At 40.5% G+C, this 24,407-nt stretch overlaps 1 protein-coding gene across 9 annotated transcripts in view; it reads left to right on the plus strand.

The window, feature by feature from the left end:
- Nucleotides 1-19,727: 19,727 nt before the first annotated feature.
- SMG7 (SMG7 nonsense mediated mRNA decay factor) overlaps nt 19,728-24,407 on the plus strand; it is an 89,789-nt gene continuing 85,109 nt past the window's right edge. For 3 of the 9 annotated variants that reach the window (XM_053909178.1, XM_053909179.1, XM_053909180.1), the window contains exon 1: nt 19,993-20,100. Coding sequence is in view for 1 of the 9 variants with exons in the window: in XM_019427301.2 (XP_019282846.1) it covers nt 20,072-20,100 (29 nt within the window). In the remaining 8 variants the exon portion in view is untranslated. Of the gene's footprint in view, nt 20,101-24,407 lie in introns of all 9 variants that reach the window. The other 6 variants (XM_019427337.2, XM_019427356.2, XM_019427310.2 and 3 more) reach the window with 5 other exon arrangements.

Raw genomic sequence — 24,407 nt, forward strand, 5'->3', positions numbered from 1 at the left:
AGGCATATCAAGAAGACAGGGGAGCCAACCCAAAACTGCCCCCAAAGCCAAAATTGGAACAATCCAAAAAACAACATAAAGAGTCACAGTTTTGGATTATAATTCAAAGAATAAAATAAGTATCCATGAGTCTATACTGGTATAAATAAGAAAACAAATACATTAGTAGTGGCAGCGTGTGTGTGAGGGAAGCAAATCTTTCTTACAGAAGAACTTCAAATAATACATATAGTAGGAATCAGGGATTTAAAAAAAACTTTTTTTTAAGTTTATTTATTTATTTTGAGAGAGACAGAGACAGCATGAGTGGAGGAAGGGCAGAGAAAGGGAGAGAGAGAGAATCCCAAGCAGGCTCCACACTGTCAGCACAGACCCTGATATGGGGCTCAAACTCATGAGACTGTGAGATCATGACCTGAGCTGAAACCAAGAGTCAGAGGCTTAACCAACTGAGCCACCCAGGCACCCTCAGGGACATTTAAAATAACCATTGACGTACCATGGTAATAATTGCTGCAGTCAAGATCCCCTAAAATTAGAAACAGAATATTTACATAGCCTCAAACTATTATACCAAAAATATTTATTAGTTATTGGGATGGATGAAATGTTTATATGACCACAAATTCTTTGATAATCACCTTTCTAGGAGGTAGAGCCTCCTTGCCTTCTTGAATATGTATTGGACATATTGATTTGTTCTAACAAACAGAGTATGGAAAGGGAAAAAGTAATTTCTCTACTAGAAACCTGGCATACACCATGTTAACCAAATGGCCAAAGTTAACATCATCAGTAATAAGTCATATTGATATCATGTACCCCTGACATGATGTGATGAAAAGGACACTTCTCCTCTGTGATGTCATTTCCAAAAATCCATAAGTTCAGTCTAGTAATGAGAAAACATCAGGGAAACCTCAATTTGGGGAGGCTCTACAAAATACCTGACCAATAGTCTTCAACATTGTCAAGACCATGAAAAAAAGCCCAGGAAACTATGACAGATTGAAGGGGACTTAGATAAGATGACTAAATGTTAACATGGACTGGATCTCAGAACCAAAAAAAGGTCATTAATGGGAAAACTGGTGAAACCGGAATGAAGTCTGTAGTTTAGTTGACAGTATTGTACCAACATTAACTTCACAGTGTCAATCTTGTACTGTGGTTACATAACGTGTTAACATAGGGGAAGCTGGATGAAGGATACCCATGAGCTCTCTGTACTGTATTTGCAACTCTCCTGTGAATAAAATCTAAAGTTATTTAAAAAACAAACAAAAAAATGTCTTTAAGCATTTAGGTTAGCACACACTAGTTGTTAGCTAATGTTAGCTTCTTTTAGTTAATTTACTTGATAATCATCCCCGGAGGATGATGATGCTGGGATTTCTCATTGCCTCTACTCCAAATAAAGTGTGTTTCTAAGGATGACTGATTTTAGTGGCATTTATAAGCTTGGGAAACTTCACTGCCCTTTAAATGAACAGTTATCACGATGGAAAGTTGCTAGGCAGACAGTTCTAAACATCAGTGCTTTGGGTCAATTTTTGAGTTGCTGGCAATACCTTGGTTTCATTGCCCAATCTGTGGGACTGGTTTCCAGAGTGCCAGCTTGGCTGGACAAGAACTCAGTCTGGACTGCGACCACTCAGACAAGATGAGCTAGCTACCTCCACCCCCATGCCAGGCTGTAACCCTACTGCCCACCCCTACTGGCCTGCGTTCTTCAGGCTGTTTGGAAGCATGTGACCCAGGATGCAGGAATCAAACCTTAGAGTCAGAAATACCTAAAAATGGGACAGTGTGAAAGCGTGGCAAGTGCGGGCCTGATTGCTGGCCCTAAGGGCTCTAGATATTACTTCAATGGTGGTTAAGTGAGAGGCTGGTAAGGAGTGAAGGGGCAGCTGTGGAACATGGACTTATTGTAAGCTGTATTGTATTCCCCCCTGTGCTTCACCCTACAGTAAAATGCTTGTTTTTCTCTCATTGGAAAAGAGCTTTGTAGTTTTACCCTGGCTAAACTCCTTCCTCAGTGGCTTTTGTAAGGCTCTGATAAAGTCGTTTTTTCTTATTATTTATGTTCTTACCCACTTCCAGAAAGGATGTACGATGGCTTATTCACCAAACAATTTTGTTAACCCTAGGCCTCCATTCTTTTCCAGACCATCTGTTCCTCTTCACCATGAAGTCATAGTACTAAATTTGTGACAGTACAATAATTTCCATGGTAACAGGATGTGGTCTTCACCACTGAATCCTGATTTCACTCTGACCAACATCAAGCAGCAGGGAGACTGGGGAGTATATGCTGACATTTTCTATTCTTTTTCAAGTCTAGTTTCTCTGAAGTTCTTACTTCTGATTCTAAAATCTTAAATTCAGCCTGAATGTGTGTTTTTGCAGTTTACGTATGAAGCATTTGTCCAGTAAATGATTAGACATGCAAGCCAAAAAATAATAAGTTGAGAAATATCAGACAAGCCTATATACCCAATGATGTATAAACTTGTCTGAAGGCGGGGTGCTTAGCAAAGTCCTGGTTTGTAGAGAAGAAACGAGAACAGGGAATCCATTTAAAAGACATGAAACTTCTAAGCTAAGAAATTTGTTTTGATGACTGGTGATAAGCAGTGGGAGGCAGCTGACCTAGTTCCTATTCAATGGTTTCCTTATCTCGCTTAGCACAAGTAGACATAAAAGGGTCTTCCCATGTGAGCTCAGACTGTCTGATCAGAGGGTGATAGATAGGCAGCTTTATTCATACGAATGACCAGTACCTGGATATTTTGCCCATTTGTTTTCATCTCACACAGCCCAGTTATACAACCTTTAGAGAACTTAGATCACCATTGGCTATGTGTAGAACTGACTAAAGGGTATGAACTTTTAAGAGAACTAGTTATTGGGGGGGTGGGGGCCTGGGTGGCTCAGTTGGTTAAACGTCCAACCTCAGCTCAGGTCATGATCTCGTGCTTCATGAGTTTGAGCCCCATGTCGGGCTCTGTGCTGACAGCTTAGAGCCTGGAGCCTGCTTCGGATTCTGTGTCTCCCTCTCTCTCTGCCCCTCCCCTGCTCATGCTCTGTCTCTCTGTCTCTCTCTCTCAAAAATAAATAAACATAAAAAAAAAAAAAGAGAACTAGTTAAACTAGTTATTGGATTTCAGAAACAAATACCTGATTGGCTCATTAATCTAGCAATTTTACAGGACAGACTAACAGGCAAGGATTGTTATATTGAAGATTTACTGGACATATTATATAACATATTATATACACGATATACATATATGTTACATATTACATATGTATAAAACAAAGGAAAAGTGTAACATATAACAACAGACTATATTTTCTCCATTTCTGTTCTCCCCAGCTTCCTTGTTGAGTTGATGAGGTAAGTTGGGGAAGGTAATGGGAAGAAAGGGTGATAAGAGAACTGGAGAAGCTAAAGTGATTTACATTAATTTTTAAAAAGATAAGAGATTACCCACAGTGGAGAAGCTGTAAGTGGAAAGGGACAGAGAAAGTAGGGTAGTGAGGGATGAGGGAGTGACTGAAAAGCAAAGAAGGGGTATTTAGACAGCAGCTGCTCTGTGGCGTGGGGCTTTGGGGAAATAAATAAGGAGGATGTTAACTAAATTTTAGGTATATGGTGTGATTCACTGCTTTGCTACATCTTCAAGACTTCAGTGAAGATAAATTATCTTGCAAAGCTCTCTAAAGATGGATTTGTGATTCTTTTGGAAGAAATGAAGTATTCAGATGGACATTAAGGCTGGAGTAAGCCTTAGTTCGGTTTTACTAATACATCTATATTTTACTAGACTCTCTTGAGGAACATAATCAGTGGTGCAACCATCTATGGCTATCTCCTGCCTTTGGAGAATACATTGGCCAGAGATGGGCAGCATTCTATGGCCTGGACTTTCTAGAGCAAAGGAAACTTAATTTTAGCTTTAAAGGATTTGGAATTTAGTTGTAAGGGTAGAAAAGTCACTATTATTGCTTCAAGGAGGGCTAAGGCCAAGCCCTAGACCCAGTTTTTGAGGCCTAAAAGAAGGCAAGACCAGATTACAGAGAGCATCATGACACCTGAAGGACAGGCCTCACTGACAAGGAGATACTACATTCAGGTCTGCTCCTATCTGCCACTGATCTCTCTGAGTCTTGCTGCAGATTGTAGTTACTTCAGAAAATGCAGAGCCTCCTGCTGGTACTCATGCCTAGGCATATGGTAACAAGCGGTATGGAAGACCTTGCATGAAGTTCATCATTACTTTTGATGTCATCAACATTTTCCAAGTATGAACATCATAATGGAGGATATGGAATGATTCAGGGGAGGGTAAGATAAGACAAGACAAAGGTGACCATCAGTAGAAATTTCTACTCAGGAGAAGAGTAGAAAGGATCAGTTATTCCCAAGTGTCCTATATAACATTAGTCCATAAGAAGCGCTATGATTTAAAAAAGGGTTCTGAGGGAAGATAATTTTGTGCACATTGCATTTTTTTTTTTTTTCGTTTGGGGAAATATACACTTGCATGTTATAAGCTCTAAGAAGTCTCGCCAAGAAAAAAAAAATCCTTCTTAAACTACTGTTGCTCAAATGTATTTGATCATGAAATACATTATGTTAGCAATATCTATTAACATCCAAAGAGGCTAGTATTATCCAGAACATACATTGATTAATATTAGGATAGATGATGTGTATGAAACCATTTTATAATAGGTTATATTACTCTTTTTTATTTATTTTTTAATTAAGAATTTTTTAAAAAGTTTTATTTATTTATTTTGAGAGAGGGAATGAGCAGGGGCGGGCAGAGAGAGAGAGGGAGAGAGAAAATCCCAAGCAGGCTCCATGCTGTCAGCACAGAGCCTGAAGCAGGGCTCAAACCCACAAACTGTGAGATTGTGACCCCAGCAAAAACCAAGAGCCAGATGCTCAACTGACTGAACCACCCAGGAGCCCCTATAACAGGTTATGTTACTCTAATGACTTAAAAAAACTACTGAGGGACATAAGTCTATTGTCAACCTATAGTCAATTATTGTGACTTTTGACTTTCCTGTAATTTCAGTGTAGGGCTTCACTCTACTATACACTCAGACACTGCTTCATAAAAACTAGGTGAGGTTTGTAAGATGCATACTTCTCTCCATTTCTCCTAAATGCTCAGTACCTTCATTATCCTCTTAACTATGCAGGAATTCTCATTTGGCAAATCTCGAGGGTGTAATCCTTTGCAGGGTTGCATGCATCAGAGGCTTTTAACTCCCTCCCACCAAAACCAACCTCATTTCTCAGTTAACTTTCTACTAGAGAGAACCTATGAATAACCCCATCTTGCTACCAGGTTAGCCAGGTTATGTATTTGCAGCATAATAGGGGCTTGCTGAAAATTTGCCTTTACCCTAACAAAGAAAGTTCAAGATTGGGGTTTTCAGAACTGAAGCAGGTTAACAAGAGGAAACGTTTTGGGTAAGATGGATTTTTAATGATCTGTAGATTGTACCACTTGAGAGTCACTTAGTGTCTTTACATGAAGGGGACTCAATCTGTAGTACGATGTTCTATTTGAAGGAGCCATACTTGACTGTGTGGTATATTTCTTTTCAGTAGTCCTCGAATTGCTGGTGCAGTGTTTCAAATGTAATATCAAGTGTAGGGCAGTGTCTATTTACGTTTAAAGAATAAATAAATGGCTATCTGCACGGCTGGGGATTTTTTTGTTTTTAATTTTTATTTTTTATTAGATAATGCACTCACATAACATGCAAAGGGCACAAAAGAATATATCATTAAAATGTATTTCTGTCCTTTTTCTTTCCCTCTGTGATTCCATTTTCTTCCCCAAGGCAATTATTACTAATTTCTTTCTTTTATTTTTTTTTATAAAAAATTTTTATAATGTTTTTATTTATTTTTGAGACAGAGAGAGACAGAGCATGAGCAGGGGAGGGGCAGAGAGAGAGAGAAGGAGACACAGAATCCAAAGCAGGCTCCAGGCTCTGAGCGGTTAGCACAGAGCCTGACGCGGGACTTGAAATCACAGACCGTGAGATCATGACCTGAGCCGAAGTCGGAAGCTCAACAAACTGAGCCACCCAGGCACCCCACTAATTTATTTTTTTTAATTAAAAATATTTTCTTAACGTTTATTTTTATCTTAAACAGAGACAAAGTGTGAGTGGGGGAGGAAGAGAGAGAGATGGAGACACAGAATCCGAAGCAGGCTCCAGGCTCTGTGCTGTCAGCACAGGACCCAGCGTGGGGCTTGAACTCACAGACTGCAGGATCAGCTGAAGTTGGACACCCAACCGACTGAGCCACTCAGGCACCTCTCTTATTACTAATTTCTGAAATATCCTTCCATGATATTCTATGTGTTTACAAGCATATACATATTTTCATTTTTCATACTGATGAAAGATGGCTACTATGATGTGAGAAAACCCAAGCCACATAGAGAAGTCATATGTAAGTACTCCAATCTCCAGTTCCAGTAGAGGCCAGCCTTTGTCACTCTAGCCTAGACATAGGAGTGAAAAAGAACCAGTCATTCAAGTGACTACCAGCTGTTCAAGTCTTTTCATCTGACACTCTGAACATCATGAAGCTGAGTCAAGCTATGCCTGAAATCCTATCATACAGAATCTGTAAGTATAATAAAATGGTTCATGTTTCATGCTACTATGTTCTGGGATGATTTGTTACACAGCAATACCTAGAACACATGAAGGATGCAACTAATTAGCAGTGTCTGAGAATAAAAGACATGGTGGAAGTAATATTTGGAGAGCTAATACCGAGAATTTTCTGAAGTTCTTGAAATGAAAGCGTATATTAGGTACAGAACAATAAAAATAAATTCATACATAGATGTGCTGTAGTGAAGATGCCTAACACTGACAACAAAGAGAAAATTTCAAAAACCACCATCAAGAAAACATAGATTACTCATAAAAGGATGACAATTAGATGCCAGAATTCTCATCAATAACAACAAATACCAGAGGCCAATGTTTAATATCTCCAAAGCATTAAGGGGGAAATAACTGGCAACACAGATTTCTATACCTAGCTAAGCTATAATTTAAGAATGATGAAATAGAGAATTTTTCTTTTAAAGTTGGGTTTATCAACCACAAATTTTTATGGAATGAATTAATAAAGCATGTATTTCAGCAAAAAGAAAAGTGAATTAACAATGAAAGTGTGGTGTTAAAAAATATGTTAAATGCAAAAACTGAGAAATTAGACTGATTAATTATATATTGATTGTATAGTACCTGTTTTATGTTATGTTGTAATAAATATGGAACTAAAATTTTAGATACCAAAAACTGCCCAATATGTTTGATAGCTAAAACACAGTCTTACTGGAACAATAGGACAGTTGTATTTAAAAAATTAGAAATTGAGGTGCCTGGGTAACTCAGTTGATTAAGCATCCATCTGACTCTTGATCTCAGCTCAGGTCATGATCTCACAGTTTGTAAGTTCGAACCCCACATCAGGCTCTGCTCTGAAAGTGTGGAGCCTGCTTGGGATTCTGTCTCTCTGTCTCTCTGCCCATCCTCCACCTGTGGTCTCTCTGTCTCTGTCTCTCTCTCAAAATAAATAACTTAAAAAATTAAAAATTATAAATAGGAAAATTAATGGTTAGGTATTCATTTATAAATTTAAAAGTAGCTGCTTGTAGCACAGACAAAATATAATCTGTAGTTTCCAAATCAGTGGAAGTAAAAGAAAAGGAATAAAAAGAGGTTTTCAATTTAAGAAAGGCAGGAAAGGCAAACAAACCAACCAACAAAAAAAAAAACAAAAAAAAAACCACAAACAAACAAACCCCAAAAACAAACAAAACAGGAGAAAGCGCTATAAACAGAAAATCAAAAGTACATGCCAGCAATGACCCAGAGAATTTCAACTAGGTCATACTTACATTAATTGAACTTCCCAATTAATAAGGAGACAGTCAAGATTAAAAAACAAAAACCTGGGTGTATGCTGTTTATAAAAGATCTGCCAATAATAAAATAACAGCAAGTTTGAATATAAAGAAAAGGAAAAGTTATAATAAGCAAATGCTAACTAAAAGAAAGTTGGAATAGAATATCAGTATCAGACAAAATAGTTTAAAGCAAGTAGGTTATTAATAGAGACATTACATACTGATAAAAATTACATTATATTAAAAAATGAAAAAAATCACCAAGAAGTTCCATCCAGTTAACCCTATAACTATGAAATTTTTAAAAAGTAACAAAATTGCAGGAAAAAAATAAGTAGATCAACAAGTGTATTGGGAATTTTTAATGTATCTTTACTAGAAACTAACAGATGAATTAAAGCAAAAATTAAGTTAAGGGGTTGGCTATGTTTTTAGTGTTAATTTGCCTTGTGTGCAAATTGTAATTTGCAGCTCATCTTAAGTGGTAGCTTTATCTTTCTACCTACACCATGTAACCCTCATGTAGATCCTAAGACCCTGTCCCAGCCCCCAGTCCAGAAGTACGTGTCTCAGGGCTCCTATTCCTCATCAGGGATATTGGCAAAGAGGACTGGAAAGCAGTCTGGCACAAATCTTGAAATTTCTCTCCTTCCTTCCACTACCAGACACAAGTAATGTTTGGTTCGTTCATTTGTTCATTTTGTTTTTTAAACTCCAGCTCAGGGTACAAGTCATAGCTTTTCCCAAATCCCAGTTTCACAGTGAGTGTGACTAAAGGGGCCATATTCTGTATGGGGTGCCATTGCTCTCCATTACTCTGAGGATTCAGACTCCTAGCCTACATCTACCTGCTTTCAGACCCGGAATATCAGGGCCACAGCTCTATCCTCATTAACTCAGTTGTGTTGCTCATTCAATCCTGATGTCCAGAGATAATAATCTTGCTAATGAACCCAGAGATGTCTTTTAATTAAAAAAAATGTTTTTATGATTGCAGTTCTTGAAGATGTAGAAATTCAAAGCATGAGCTCACAATACTGTTTTAACTATTTTCCTGTGCCAGTGTGGATGCGAGGAACTCTGTGGTCTTGCTACCTTCTTTGGCTTTGCGTAGTAATGGGGATTGAGGTTTTTGTTCTATTCTCAAATGCCAGAAACCTATTTAGAATATCTATAAATCTCCTCAGGGCTTCTGGTTTCAGGTGGGAGGCAGAATACAATGTCTCCTTGTGTTTTGCTCTCATCTCTGATTTTCTGCATGCAATTAGAGGAATTGTTTATATATTCCAGTGCTGAAAGGTTTAGCCTTATATCATCAGTCTTTGTCCTGGATTCTTTAGTCTATGAGATCTTGTAACCTTAAGTTTTAAAATCCATAAGGACATGAGATAAAAGAAATAGGAGTGAGAGTATGGAGAGGAAAACCCCACAATTACAATCTCCTTATTATTTTACTAGAAAAGAGATTTCCCCTTTCTGCCCTTGTGTGCTGAATCTATCTTCTGTTTCCTCAGAAGCCATGCTCCTGTCTACTTAGCATCTCTTATCTATTATTTTCTGTTCTGGATCCTTTCTTGCTGAAGTCTCTCCCCTCTTTATAAGACAAAGCCTCTCCTAGCTCTCTCATTTCATAAGCAAGCTTTCTGAAATCCCTCAAGTATCTTTTCTTACCATCTTCATGCTAATGACTCAAAATCTACAACTTTGGCTCAGATTTCTCTCAGATGCTCCAGATCCACAAGACTTTCTCAACCCCAGACAACTGCAGTTCAATATGTCTAAAACAAATTTTTATCTTCATAGCCATACATCTCTCCAACTGATTTCTTATGTTTTCTATTTTCATTTAGTTTCCCAAGCAGAAACCTGGGAGTCTCCTTGATTTCTTCCTCTCCTTCCCTCACATCCAATAAGTGGCTGAGTCTTGTCATTCTATTTTAATTTAAGGAATTTTTACAGTTATTTATTAGGTATCACTAGAGCCATAGCAATAAAATGAATTAAAGATGGGATTAGGTGGTAAATTTTTTTTTAAATTGAAATGTCACTAGATTCAAGGTAAAAATAGTTGCAGTAAAGAAAATAGGATTTATATTGCCCAGTGGAACATAAAGTTTGAAAAAAATAAAAACAAGAGATTTTTAGATTTGGTTCTTTGTGATTTCAGTTACCTGAGAGGTAAAAAAGGACTTTCTGTGGAGTAGATAGCAATTTAGCAACTGCCTGGATTGTAATGTTTTGTATTTTTTGTTTTAAAATTAAAAAAAAGTATTAAATTTGATTAATGTTTATTTTTGAAAGAGAGAGGGAGGGAGAGAGGGAGAGAGAGCGAGCGAGCAAGCGAGCCAGTGAGCCAGCAGGGTAGGGGCAGAGAGAAAGGGAGACACAGAATCCGAAGCAGCCTCCAGGCTCTGAGCTGTCAGCACTGAGCCCGACATGGGGCTCAAACCCACTAACCATGAGATCATGACCTGGGCCAAGGTAGGATGCTTAACCGACTGAGCCATCCAGGTGTCCCTGTTTGTTTGTTGTAGGGTGACATTTCCACGTTGTAGTGACAGACTAAATTCAGATGATACCTTTTGTTTTAGAGAATATCAATTTAAAATGGCAATACACAATTTCTTTTGGTATATACCAGCCTCCTTCATCTGTATCATTATATGGAATCATCTCTAACTGTCACAGATTATAGGCAGCAAGACCAGAGATGTCCCATGCAGAAGACAGAGATTATTGAGTTTGGAAGTCTATATATATTTTAAGTTTATTTATTTATTTTGAGAGAGAGAAAATGAATGAATCTCAAGCAGACTCTGCCCTGTCAGCACGGAGCTCAAGATAGGGCTCAATTTCACGAACCATGAGATCATGACCTGAGCTGAAATCAAGAGTTGGACGTTTTACCAAATGTGCCACCCAGGTACCCCTGGAAGTATATTTTAGAGGTCACCTTTCTTGTTTTTAATCAGATTGGGGATCTAATCTCTTCTTAATGTCTCTCATGGAAAGTAGATTCTAATAGGTGGGTATCTAAGAACTATTACTACCACCAGGGGGTGTACTTCTTTGCTCATCCATCAATTCTTCCTCTTCCTCCAGACTTGATGATCTTCTTTTGCCTCTTTTGCTTTCTCACCCATAAATAGAAAAGAAAAAAAAAAAAAAAAAAAAAAAAGCACAGTGCTGAGGTTCCTGACTGGTCACATTCCAGAGAAATGTGGAAATGCAGGTTATACATAACTAGAGGGGTCAGAGGTGTGACCTAAAGTTGATGGAAGAGAAGAGTAATATAAAGGTAAAAAGGCAGAAAGGTTAAGCCAAGGTTTAATTTTGGATATTTTTTACTTAAAATGTTTCTTTTGTAAATCCCATCTAGGGAATTCCATCTTTCTCAGGCTGTTATGGTTCCCACTGGACTCAAAATTACCAAAGAGGGTCAGTCATGATGCATTTCAAACATGACCACCCCCATCAGTTTTTGTTTGTATGAAAGTATCAGTACCTGATAGTGCATTGGGGTAAGCCTTAGGAAATGCCTTAGGAATTGCTTATAATAAGATCTTTGTTTCAATCACCAGGATGTGAGAACCTACTACATTTATCTTTCATCTGTCTTTTTTTCAATTTCTAATGTTCCTTTTAAACTCCTGTAATGTTGTGGATAGCTCAGGCATTCTTTAAAAAACAATGACAAAAAATGAAACTCCTGACAATAATAGCAACAACAACCATCTAATCTACTTTATTACTCTTTGGTTGATGGGAGATACTGGCACATGTGAGAAATAAAAGCCACCCATAAATAGTTTGCCTCACAGAAATAACTGCTATTAATATTTTATTGTATTTCTGACTATTTTCTATGCAAATTCTGTTTTGTAGTCATACTTCATATATGTGTTTTTGTATCTCTCAGGTATATTGTAGTCTAAAATACTTTTGGCTATAGTTTTCCATCACTTTTCTGGATAGTTGAACTGTATATATTCCTTTTCCTGCTAAGTAATAGAATTTGAAAAAATTAACTCTGCAAAATCTCATTCTCAAGGACTTTGTAGTGGACTGGGACATGTAAGTGGGTTATCTGATTTCATGCCTGCACCTGATCTCAAGGCGGAATGATTCCAAAGACCTCTACCACAGATTATTACTCTGTAATATAACTACCCCTTTACTTAGTTGTGCTCTAAACTTTAAAATCTGAGAGCAAGACTGTACTGTTCACCATCTCTACCCCAGTGATGAGCCCATGACCCAACAGAAAATTCTCTATATATTTTTGAAGATTAAATGAATAAATAACTAAATACTAAAATTCTAGAGGATCCACAACTCCACAAGTTTTCTCCTTAGTATCAGGATATATCCAGATTAAGGTTCTCAGAAGTAAATTTAGTTCAGATTTGTCTTTTTTTTTTTAATATTTTTTTAAGTTTATTTGAGAGAGACCAAATGTGAGTGGGGGAGGGGTAGAGAGAGAATCAGAAGCAGGCCCCATGCTGTCAGCGCAGGGTCTGACATGGGACTCGAACTCATGAACCATGAGATTATGACCTAAGCCAAAATCAAGAGTCGGACGCTCAACCAACTGAACCACTCAAGGGCCCCTAGTTCAGATTTATCTTGAAATAACAGTGAAAGATTAAGAATTGATCATCGGTTGAATGTTCCTCATAGACCCTAAACTTATAACTCAACCTAAGACTCCTACTGTGCTTTAATGCTAAAATCAGGCTGTCCCACGAATACTTATAGAAAATTAATTTCAACTTCTTTCTACAGCTAATAACCTCCTGTAACATCTAGGCCACTGCTGCCTACATTTTGGAAATACTGGCATTCCAACATTTGGCATGTACTATAGGCTTGGTTCCACCACAGGGACATTGTTAAAGAGCTAAAACCATGCATGTCCTTTTGGACAAAGGACTGGATCACTTGGTGGGAGCAGTATAACAGAAAGCTTACAGCCATTGGTTGAGAGAGTGAGCCTGAGAGCCATTGCAGGGATGTTAGTTTCTAAGAGGGCAGGGAAAGCAAAAGCAGCTGGTTTTGCTCCCTAGGAGCCTCCTTACCCTCTTCAGCTTTGAGGGACCTTGGATCTCATCTCATTCCAACAAAAAACTGCTAATGAACTGAGACATCCTCTGTAAGGAGATGAAAGCTGTTTTCCCTCTTGGCAATTTATACTTGGTCATATAATACAGCTGGTCATATGATTTTGCTAGTTCCTCTCTCTCTACAAAAGCAAATCTACATTTCGTGTTTGTTTTTTAAAAATAAGTTTAACCTACATCAGAGTGTGAAGTTGAGTGAGTGAAGCTCTGATTCACCCCATATGCGTAATAACAGCAGCACCGCCTGTTGAGTGCCTACGAAGTGCCTTGTACTGCTAGGTATGGTACAGACAATATCTAACTGAACTTGGACAGTCTGCCACCAGAAACAATTTCAATATATCACTTACAGTGAAACGGCACGTGGCCCCTTCCTTAGCAAATTTATTCAATTTATTTAGCCTTATCCCAACACACAAGAAAACAAAACAAAACAAAACAATAATGGGCACCTGGGTGGCTCAGTCAGTTGAGCGTCCGACCTCAGCTCAGGTCATGATCTCGTGGTCAGCGCGTTCAAGGCCCACAACGGGCTCTGCGCTGATAGCTCCCAGTCTGGAGCCTGCTTCAGATTCTGTGTCTCCCTCGCTCTCTGCCCCTTCCCTGCTCATGCTCTGTCTCTCTCTGTCTGGTGAGAGATACAAAGATCACTGAGTTTTCCATTCTATTCTCTGAATCACTTTTCTTTCTGAATTTTTAAATCTAATTTTTCTATCCTATTTACCAATTAGCTGATATCCTCTTTTTTGTCTTGCCAGCCTCCCCTAGGAGTGTTTTTATTTTGTCACACAATAAAAGGGTTGACTGCTTTCCCTATTCCCAAATCTGAGAGCATAAAAGTTAAATAAAAATGATTTGGATATTGAAGACTTCTTTCTCTACACTGAAGTATGGGACTTTGCTGCAAGATAATTGATGAGTTACATCAAGATAATTGATGAGCTGCAAGATAATTGTAAATGTGTTCTTTATTCATTGCCTAAGTAAATTTCATTTAATTAAAACTTTCATTTTGTTAAATATAGCAGATTTCAGTGCCCCAGGTGGGTTGAAGGCCCAGGGAAGTTCTTTTTTTTATTGCTTAGGGATTGCTTCTATGTTCTGTAGTTAGGTGGTCAGGAATTTTAAGCATTTATATGAAAGTCATGGTCTAAATTTCTATTTTTTCCCCCAAGATTAATTGATTTAACAACAATTTATTGAGCACCTTTGTATCAGGCATCCTGTTAGGGGAGTGAGCAAAACAGTCATGGTGTCTGCCCTCACAGAACTTACAGAGTCAACTGGAGGGAACAGACATTGAACAAAAAGAATTACGATCCTGAAAAATGCCATGAAGGAAGGGAAGGGTACTGAGGGACAATGTAGGAGATGTAGCTAATCCATTGTGATTGGGTGGGGAGAGATGGTTTTTCCAAAGACGTTCAGGTTTAGGCTTAAAGCATGAGAAGGAAGAAGAGTGGTCCAAGAGAAAAGAAGGGAACAGCTTGTGTAAAGTCTCTGAGTAGAAAAGACTGCTGCCACTGAGAGACCTGAGAGAAGGTCAGTGTGGCTAGAGTGGTGACACCAGGAAGTGTCAGAGAAGAGGCAGGCAAGGGCCAGACCACGTAGGTCATCCTAATGATGGAGGACTTTATTGTAAGGGTAATGGAAAACGAATGGAGAACTTAAGCCAGAAGATAAAAAAAAATTTTAAGGCTTAATATGGCAAATGTGTAGAATATAAAAATATATTAATTTACTATTCAATTTGTTCTGGAATGTGCTCTTACATCTAGCAATCCAATGAGAGTAGGAATTTTTATTAATATGGGGCAAACTATCTAGATTCTGACATGTAGAATTTTTCTGAGATGGCAAAGACCCTAGAGTAATTAAGCAAAGCAGAACAATCCTTGGGCATGTATCCTTAGCATGACTTGAAATGACATCCTGAGTTTCTTTACTTTCCATCTATATCATATCTTAACTCGGATTGCAAATAGAGGTGGTAAAATAATAAAGACAGGGAAAAGAAGGTGTGCATGTGTACATGCACATGTGTGGCCACATGTGGTTTCCCATGGTTTTGAAGAAGAGCAGATTTATGGCAAAGAATATCTGTATCACATTCTCTGTTCTCAAGAACAGTAGTCTGCCCTACAGAAATTAAGGAGGTACAGACTATAAAATAGTAAGAGATTTTTTTTTTCTTTCTTTTAGTTGAGTGTTTTAGGAAAAAAATGGCAGCTTCCGGGTAACATAACAGATTTTGACATGAAACACATTGATGTCAAACTAGGGATACCAGGATGGCTTCTGAAGTACTGTGCTTGTAGTAGTAAAGACATCCATGAACACTATAGCTTTTGGACAATATAGAGTATAAGAGACTAAAGAGGCTAACTTCAGTTTTCTTTTTTAATACTCTTCAATTTTCCCTAGGAGAATTTCTTCTTGTCTTCTCCAGATGGTTGGTGTCCATTAAATTAGCAGATAAGATTTTAAGGTGTGGTTCTTTCCCAGAGGTATTTTCTAATTGGGAATTGGGAGAAATTCTTGAAGATTAATAAGTTTCCCCTAAGTCAATATTAGGAGAATGGAGAAGGAGAATGCACTCTGACTACCATTCTCTGGTACCTCAGTGCCTCCAAAACCACAAGTTTTTTCTCTAGGGTCTTGGACTGCAAGTCTTCCTGATTGTTTTTCAGGCTCCGTGACTCCCTGAAAGGAGTGAATGAATAAATAAATACTTGGCCAACTGTTTGAGAAAGGCTGCTAACCTTTGGTCTATGAAATCTTGAGCAACAGGAGACCTGAGTTGAAATGTCATTTTGTGTCTGACTCACTATTGGAAGAGAATGAATCACTCTTTTGATTGAATCACTTAGTTCCATGGTCTGAGGTGTGGTACTGAAGACAGCATGGACCTGCTTTACATACATTGTGTACTTGACTGCTGTAGTTAAGTCATTCTACTCATCAAAATAGAAACACATTTATTAAGTACCTAATTATGCACATGATTTGGAAACATGCAGAATATGTAGGCTAAAGATGAAAATAAATTAGTGCTTGTTATGGTTTCATGGATCAGGTGAGATTGTCTATTATAAAAAAGGGAGGAGGCTTGCTGTGTATTAATTATCAGGTTACTGAAGCTCTGGGTAAATGTGGCAGGAATGTTAAGAGTAGCTTCTCAGGAAGTACTTGCTGTGTGGTTGAAAACTGGACACTGTTTACTTGGGCCAAAATGCAGTCATATCAAGCTATTTTTAGCAACAAAAGGCTATTTAAAAGTTTCAACCCTGTAGAATCTGACTCACAATGTCCTGATACTGTATTCTCTTAGTGATCAGAATCATGGGTAAAGAAATCTGTCTTTTGGCACTGAATGAGAAAAGATTTGGGTGTGTGGTCAGACCTATGAGTATCACAAAGACTAGAGAAGCTACCATTTAAAAAAATGACTTTATGCTGCAGTAGTTCTAAATTATTCCTTTTAGCTTGATATAAAGGAATATGAGAGCAAAAAGAAAATTAACATTTATCAAGTGCCCATGTTATATGTCAGTTATACTCAGTCACATATATCATCATTAAAGTTCACAGGAAGCCTATTTCCATTTTGGTCAAGGAAGAAACCGAAGGTTAGAGACTGAGAGGGAAGAGCTGAAATGCACACTCAGGTCTGCTAGCTTTTGATCTTTCTGAAAAAATCACTTGGGTACAAACGAAAAACTTAAATCAGGTAGGATTAAGAGTTTCTCTTTAATTTCTTTTGGTTTAGATGTAATCTATATCTGCAGGGGAAAGAAATGAATAAAAGCTATTATTACAGAAGCTTATATTCTACATATGTTTTGATGGAGAGCAGTAGAAAGAGACGAGATTAGAAAATGTACATTAAGCAATGTATAATATCTGGGCCATAATTTTTCTGAGTTTTATGGATTTTCAAAAGTTATTTTCAAGATGGGCATTGGTGTCTTACAACCTACAAGACGTAAACGCTACAATTCTACCTAGTTTGTAGGGGCATTGTAAAGCTGTTGAAGAATCTTACAAAATTCTTAGGAAAGCTGATATAAAATACAAAGATTGTATTTCTGACCCTCATCTGTGTACCTGGGGTACTTTGTTCTGACCTTAATTACTGCACCCATCATCTTGCATTCTTATCACTTCTCCATTCTCTGGTATCTCTACCAGAAGGTGGGTTTCTCCAAGATAGGGACAATGCCTCTTTTACCATGATATCCACAGTAACCTGGACAGAACCTGAAAAGTAATAGATGCTCAGTAAATGTTTGTAGAAAACACAACAAAAGGATTCATCTTACTGATCCCAGTTTTCTTATTTCCAAAATGAGAAGATAGTAATAATCTCCTAGATTGCTTATCAGAAGTGTCATGACACATGCTCGAACACTGTTTACTGGATATTATGAGCCACAGACTTAAAAGGTGTTAACTGTGATGATTAGCAGCGCATTTCAGGAAAGACATGTAGGGTATTTTAGGTAATATGTGGTAGTAATCTCCATCCTTGGGCTCTAGAGTTGACGGAAAGGAAGTACCTACACCAGAGATGAGAACAGTATTTCACTAGGTGGCTCTCTTTTCCATGAGTGGGTGGCGCGTTGGTGCAGTGAGGCATCACAGGGGGCATTGTACAGCTGCAATCACCATGCCTCACACGGCAGCACAGTAGGCGCTGACGGCAGGAGGGGCATAGGTTAGTTTCTATTTCGTTAAAGATAATCTATTCTTCCGATTTGTTTCAGCGTGGCCTGTACTTTCATTTTCTCTAAACGCATACATGATGTTCCAAAAAAACATTGGTCTAGTCTTTTAATAGGGTGTGGTCTCAGGGAAGGATCTTGAAAGTTCCTCCTCACCTAGCATGGAAGGCAGCAGGAATCAGTTACTCAAACCGAGCTAAACTAAAACAGCCCATTAAAATCCTGATTTAAACTCGCTAGTAAGGGCTACAGTCCTGGTTGGGTGGGGGGAGGTTATACAGTTGCACTGTCCAAAGTACTTTGAAACAGCTCCGTAGAAGACTCCACAATACGAATCGAAATGATTTGTAAAATGTCAAATAAGTCCTTCAAGCCATTAGAATTACCATTTCTCCAGTTGCTTCTCACACTCCATGTTATTATTGACCCCATTTCCTTATTTCAGGTTTTTAACCCCAAACCTAACATAATATACACATAATAGACTTTCAGAAAAATTTGTTTTAAGAATGAAAATCCTCTTCCTCAATGCCTTTCCTCGGAACTTCGCGCCAGTATCTAGGTTCTTCATTGTACTATTTCACCGCGCCAGTATCTAAGTTCTCGATATTTTTACCCAACGTTTCCCTCTCCGACCCAAAAGATACAGTGACAAGTTCTAAAACAGAGCGGACCCATCAGAGAAGTCTGCAGAGGGAGGACCTCACAGGAAGGTCTTCGCTGATCAAGTGGGACCCCCACTGGGGGGATGCCTCCGAGAGGGAGGGCGTCTCACCACGTCCCTGGCTCTAAACGCTAGAAAACCATTTATTAGTCTTCTAGGATGTTCCTACTTTTACTCTGGCTTCCCCGCGGCAGGAGGTGGCTCGGTTGCCGAGGGTGTATCGGGTGAGCTTTGGGGGATTTCCGTAAGGGGTCGACCCACCAGGAAAAGTCTAAGGAGGTCCCTGCCCGGCAGGAGAGGAATCTGGGTCGTCGTGTGCCGTTCTCCTCCCTTAGGGACCCCGTCCTGGCGGGATCCCGCCTCTCTGAGCCGGAGGCAGTCCTGGGGAAACCCCTCGCCCGCCCGAAGCTTTGCGCCGCCGCCTCGCCCTCCTCGTTCCAGTCCGCAGCTCGCTAGCCTTCAGGCCCGGCGTCTTTCTCGCAGGCCCGGCCCTCTCCACGCCCGGCACTGAGAGGAAACTGGAGGTGGTTCCAGCCCGCAGGCGGGTGGAAAAGCCCACGGTGAATGCCTTGGGGCCCCCCTCATTGCTGCGGGAAGGGGAAAGGGAAGAGGAAATGAACCTCACCGCCCAGTAGATCACCCGGATTCCCAACCTGGGGGAGGCCTTTAGACGAAAGGGAAGCCAAGGGGGAACCCTGGGCACTTTCCCGGGAATCCATTCGCCAAGGGAGGGTCACCCAGTCCGCACACATTGGTTACTATGACAATACAACCACAGCCTCCAGTTGCCATGGCAGCTGCTTATCCAATCCGATTGGTTTCCTTTCTCTTCCTCCCTGGGCTCCACCCCATCCCCTCCAACAGCCCCCTGGGGTGCGGGGGGAGGGGCCGCAGACAGAGGGAGGGGGTTCTTAGCGTCACACTCCGGGGCGCGAGGGAAGACTAGAGTTGAGGGACTGGCGGGCGGAACTGTAGGAGGAAAGGGTAGCGTTTCCGGTAGGAAAGAGTGGAGGAGTGGAAAAAGGAAAAGAGAAATCGGGTGGAGTGGAAAGACGGGGGAAGACTTTGAGTGTAACTCCTGGTTGATTTGGGCTCGATGTTCCTGGTGAGGCCGGGGTTGCCCCCTCGCGCGGGAGAGGAGTGGGTTGGCCGGAAGCCGCCAAGCGCCTCCAGCCGGCCGCTCAGCAGCCGCACAGACACCTCACCGCTAGCGGATCCCGAGAAGGAGCGCTACAGGGAGGGAGAAGTCACCCGGAGGGACGGGCGCCACTGAAATCTCGCGAGAAGGACACCCCCCACTTCCTTCCTCTGCTTCTTCCTCTTTCCCCGCCCCCTTCCCTTCTCCCTCCCCTTCCCCCCTCCCGGGTCGGAGTGTCCCTGCGCCCCACGGGCCGGAGCAGCAGCGAGAGCAGCTTTCCCCGCTCCCTCCCCCTCGCCTCACTCAACTCCCCCCCCCCCCCCCCGCCCGCGGAGCGAGGAGGAGCCGGAGGAGAGGAAGATGGCGGCGGCCGCCAGCACCCGCGGTGCCGCGGGGCCGCTTCGAGGAGCCTGAGAGACCCACAGAGGCTTCGCGGGAAGACGCGGCGGCGGAGGATGAGCCTGCAGAGCGCGCAGTATCTCCGGTGAGTGCAGAGGTCGGCCCCGTACGTGGGGGGAGCGGGTTGAAGGTTCGGGCAGGGAGTAACAGACACAGAGGTGGTGTGTCGGCGCGGCGGGGGAGTTGCTGTGTCCTCTCCTTCCCCGGCGGGGAGGCGGGGGTTGCGAGGGGATCCTCGGGGATCCGCGGGAGGGGGCGGGGCGGGCACACTCACGAGTGCCTAGCCCCCGCGGGCCGGGCTGAGTTCCAGCGTAGCCAGCTCGTCCCGGTGCCGGGAAGGAGGTTAGGAAAGCGTGAGAATGTGTGTGCGCGCGCGCCCTCGGGGTCGCGGGCTCGCAGGCGAGGCGGGGGCGGGGGGGGGGGGGCAGCGGCGACCCCGAGTGGAGGTGGGTGTGGAGTCTGATCCTGGTGGCGGGGGTAACGTTGTGTGGTGTGGGATTGGCTGGAGCGTTGCTTGGGGAGAGGACGAGGTGGAAGTCCGCACACCTGGGGTGGTGGTGGAGGGAGTGCGGAGAGGGAGAGAGACCTCTGGAAACCCGAGTTTGTTCTTTATACTCGGGTTGGAAGTACTGAAGAATAATGTCATCTGTAGTTAGTTGGCGGGGTGGGGGTGGGAGCATAAAGAGGGGGAATGGATGAGGAAGTGAGGAAAGAGGGAGGTACTATGGACGGGGTTGGGTTCCCCAGAAGAAACTGAGTTAGAATTAGTGTAGTCAGATGATACCATACTGAGAGTTGTGTACGTTCATTAAGAGTGTTGTAAGGAACTTGTATGTCGGAGGTAGACTGACGCATGGGTACAGAGTGTGTGAGAGTATGTGATGGGTGTCTGGGGTGGTGTGAAGGGAGCGACTGATAAACATTATAGGAAGGGGAAGATAGATACATTGCAACCAAGTACACGCAAGTGAGAGCATATTGAATGGAAAGACACCAGCAGCCAGGAAGGTTCCTTGGAAGCAGAATAGGAGCTTGGACATAGAGGTAAAAGAGGATCAAAATTTTGATGACAGAGAAAAACAAGGTGGTTAGAGTCTGAAATTAATTGGAGAGTTGCTACTTCTTAGAAAAGGGGAAGGAAGACCTTAAAACGGATCCTTTTTGTCCTTTGGGAGCAGAACTAAGAAAGGCAGGCTAATGGGAAGATGTTTAAAAAAATGGTTTCATACCTTGTAGAAGAGGGACTTGGTTGGGATAGAAGTCTGAAATGAGCAGAAAAGTCGCTTTAGCTGTTTAGTGAAAATATTGTTGTGTGATTGGCTTCCTAAACACATATTACAAGAGAAGGTAGGTAGTGATACAGGAAGGTGGCTGTTGTACTTATGAAAGTGGTAATAGTTTCTTTAAGCAGAGTGTGGAAAGGAGAGAATGATGAGATCTTTGAATTGTGGTTGAATGCCTGAGTTTAACAGAGACAGGGTGCGCACAAGTGTGCCCAATGACTGGCTTTGGGTAGTTGGAACGATATCTGTAATATTACAGTCCTTTTTCTCCACTATTATCCTTGTATTAACATGTCAGATAAACTTAATAAATATAACTGTGAGAAAGATCTATGGTAGATGTTGTAGACGGATGTGGAAACCATCAGGACAGTACTTAATTTTAAGGAATTTGCAGTTATTATTAATAATAGCATGGAGTAAAATAAGGCAAGTATCATAAAAGATGCCAGTGTCATTAAGAGTTCAAAGGCACGAGATTATTTAAGCAATTGGGGGGAACCAGGAAAACCTTCCTTTGTTCATTTGCTCATTCATACACTCATGATTCATCAGTCATTTTGTTGATCACCTATATGGGAGGTATTGTACCAACTGCTGAGAAAAGAACTCCACCCTCTTCTTACAGAGTTTACAGTTTGTTAGGTTTCAAGGAGAAAATGGAAATGGACCTTAAGTATAAGCAGTATTCTGACAGGTGTGGACTGAGAACAGAATCCAAACGGAAGGAAACTGAGCAGAATACTCAGATAAGGGAGGTTGGGAGCTGGGGAAGGTATTCAGACTAAACAAGAATATAGGGTGATGTAGCTGGAAAAACTTTTAATAGACTTTTTTATAGATTAAGTTTGATCCCTTCCTTTCACAAATGAAGAAAGTATAGATAGCATAATGAAGTCAAAATTGTTGAGGACCATATAGCTGGAACGTGGAGGCTCTGTAACTCACATGTAGGTCTTCTGACTCTGTATCAGCCATACTGTGTGACATGTCTGGGTTTATCCATTCTTACCACAAATATGTATTGAGAGCTTACTGTATGCCAGTCACTCCTCTAGGCACTGAGGATACAACGGTGAATGAAAGAGTAAACATAGGAAGGTATATTCTGGTAGAATTAGGCAATCAGTAAACATGAACAGATAACTATGTCAGGTGGTGACAAGAACTAGAAGGAAAAAGCAAGATACGGATATCTTCTTTTATACAGACAGGGTGATCAAGGAGAGCCTATTTAATAAGGTGCCTATATTTGAGAGGGTCTTGAATTGTGATCTGTAGTTAATAGTTAAAATGGATGGATCATGGAGAATCTGAGATGATTTGTTTAGAAGAGCATTCACATGCTCATAGATAGGATTAGGAAGATGAATCTGTGTAGTGTAATAATGGGCAGTTAGGACCAGAAATAAGGCGGTAGAGTAGAAAGGTAAAAGCAGACTGGGAGAGAGGTGATAATTTTAATGGGAAGATCAGATGGTGTTGAGAGGCTTCTCTGTTAATGTGTTTTATATTTTGTAAATTATCATGGTAGGGAAGACTTATCTTTAGGTTGTGAAATCCGTGGTAGACAACTTGAGATGAGTTTAGTTCCTTGAAGAAGGGAGAAAAGAATAAGAAGGAACACTGTTTGAATAACTTATATTTAACCGCTAAAGTTGAATAAGCAAAACTGAACAGGCACCAGTGTTTTCTCAGTCTTGCACGTCTGTTCTAAGTAAATAAAGCAAATCTTAGGGCTAACAGTTGTCTGGGACTTAGAGGGGATAGGGTAATAAAGACTTGGACCAGCCCAAATTTCCCTCTCTTTTCTTCTTCTTCGGATAATCATTCCATTTAAAGTCTGCTGTGAGGCGGTTAGAGACTGTCTTCAGGGAAACATCATGTTCACTTTCTTTTCTTTGCTGGAAACCAAACCTTTTGGTTTTTAGACAACTTGGGGAGGATGTTAGATACTGCTGAACAAGTGTGGTTGGGGGTATGACAGTTATTCTTTGTGACCCTTGACTTTAGGGAGAATTTTGTTGCCTACCTTTCTCAGTGGTATAAGACCATGACTGGGCAATTTTTAAACTGCATAGCTATAGATCTTTCCTCATGGAGATGAAAATTAGCTTTGTATCAGCTAGATTCATTTGTTGGAGTAAATGAGCTGGGGTGTCTGGCATTGAAATGGTGCATTGTTGGTGGCAAACCAGGGAGTAAGATGGCAGTTTCAGAAGAGTGAGATAGGAGGATATGAGGTTAAGAAGCATCAGTAAGACGAAGATAGAGAGTTCAAAATCAAGGGGACTGAATTAGTCTTGAGTTGCAGAAATAGAGCAGAGATGATAGGAAAGAAAACCTATCTTCTGTTTGGGAAAGAAGGTGATGTTGTGAGGAAATTTTTTTTGTTGTTGGAAGAGAAATTTTTTTTTTTTAAAGCAGTGTCATTTTTTTTTTTTTTTAAATAGCAGATTGACAAGATTCCTAAGTGAATAAATTAAGAGTACTTTTCTGCATTTTATAAAAATAAGAACCGGTCTTAAAATAAGGTTCTACAAAGAATATGATTGGAAATTTATTTCTCGAAGAAAAATTCAGTCTTTTCTCTTGATTTATGGCAAAATAGAAAGATCTTAAAGACTTTGACACCTCTGTTGAGTGAAAGAAAATGGAATTTTGAATATTGTCCATCTAATAAGGGTGGAAGAAGGGTAAAGATAATCCATGGATGAGATAGTAGGTGATGTAGATCATGCTTTAAAAGAATAGTATTTTAAAGGATAGAAATACGGAAATTAACATATCAAAATTGGAAATGCAGAGATAGGGAAAGTATTGAAGTACCAGACAGGGAAGACATCATCAAAGTTGTTTGGGAAGTCGAGAAAGTAGAATAATCATAGCCAGAGGGAATACCAGCCAAACAGGTCAAATCCTATTATAAAAGGTGGCATAGGTGATACTGAACAACATCTGCTTCTGTCACTGTACTCCCTCCGCCTCTTCCTTTCCTTCCTTCTCTTCCTTGCCTATTTTTGTCTTTTTTTTTTTTTTTTTTTCTTTCTATGCTGTAGGTTTGCCAGGGAGATCCACTTAAAGTTGATCCCTGGTATTAGACCACTTT

Source organism: Panthera pardus, unplaced genomic scaffold (genome assembly GCF_024362965.1).
Source record: "Panthera pardus isolate Hobbes unplaced genomic scaffold, ASM2436296v1 HiC_scaffold_21, whole genome shotgun sequence".
NCBI lineage: Eukaryota > Metazoa > Chordata > Mammalia > Carnivora > Felidae > Panthera > Panthera pardus.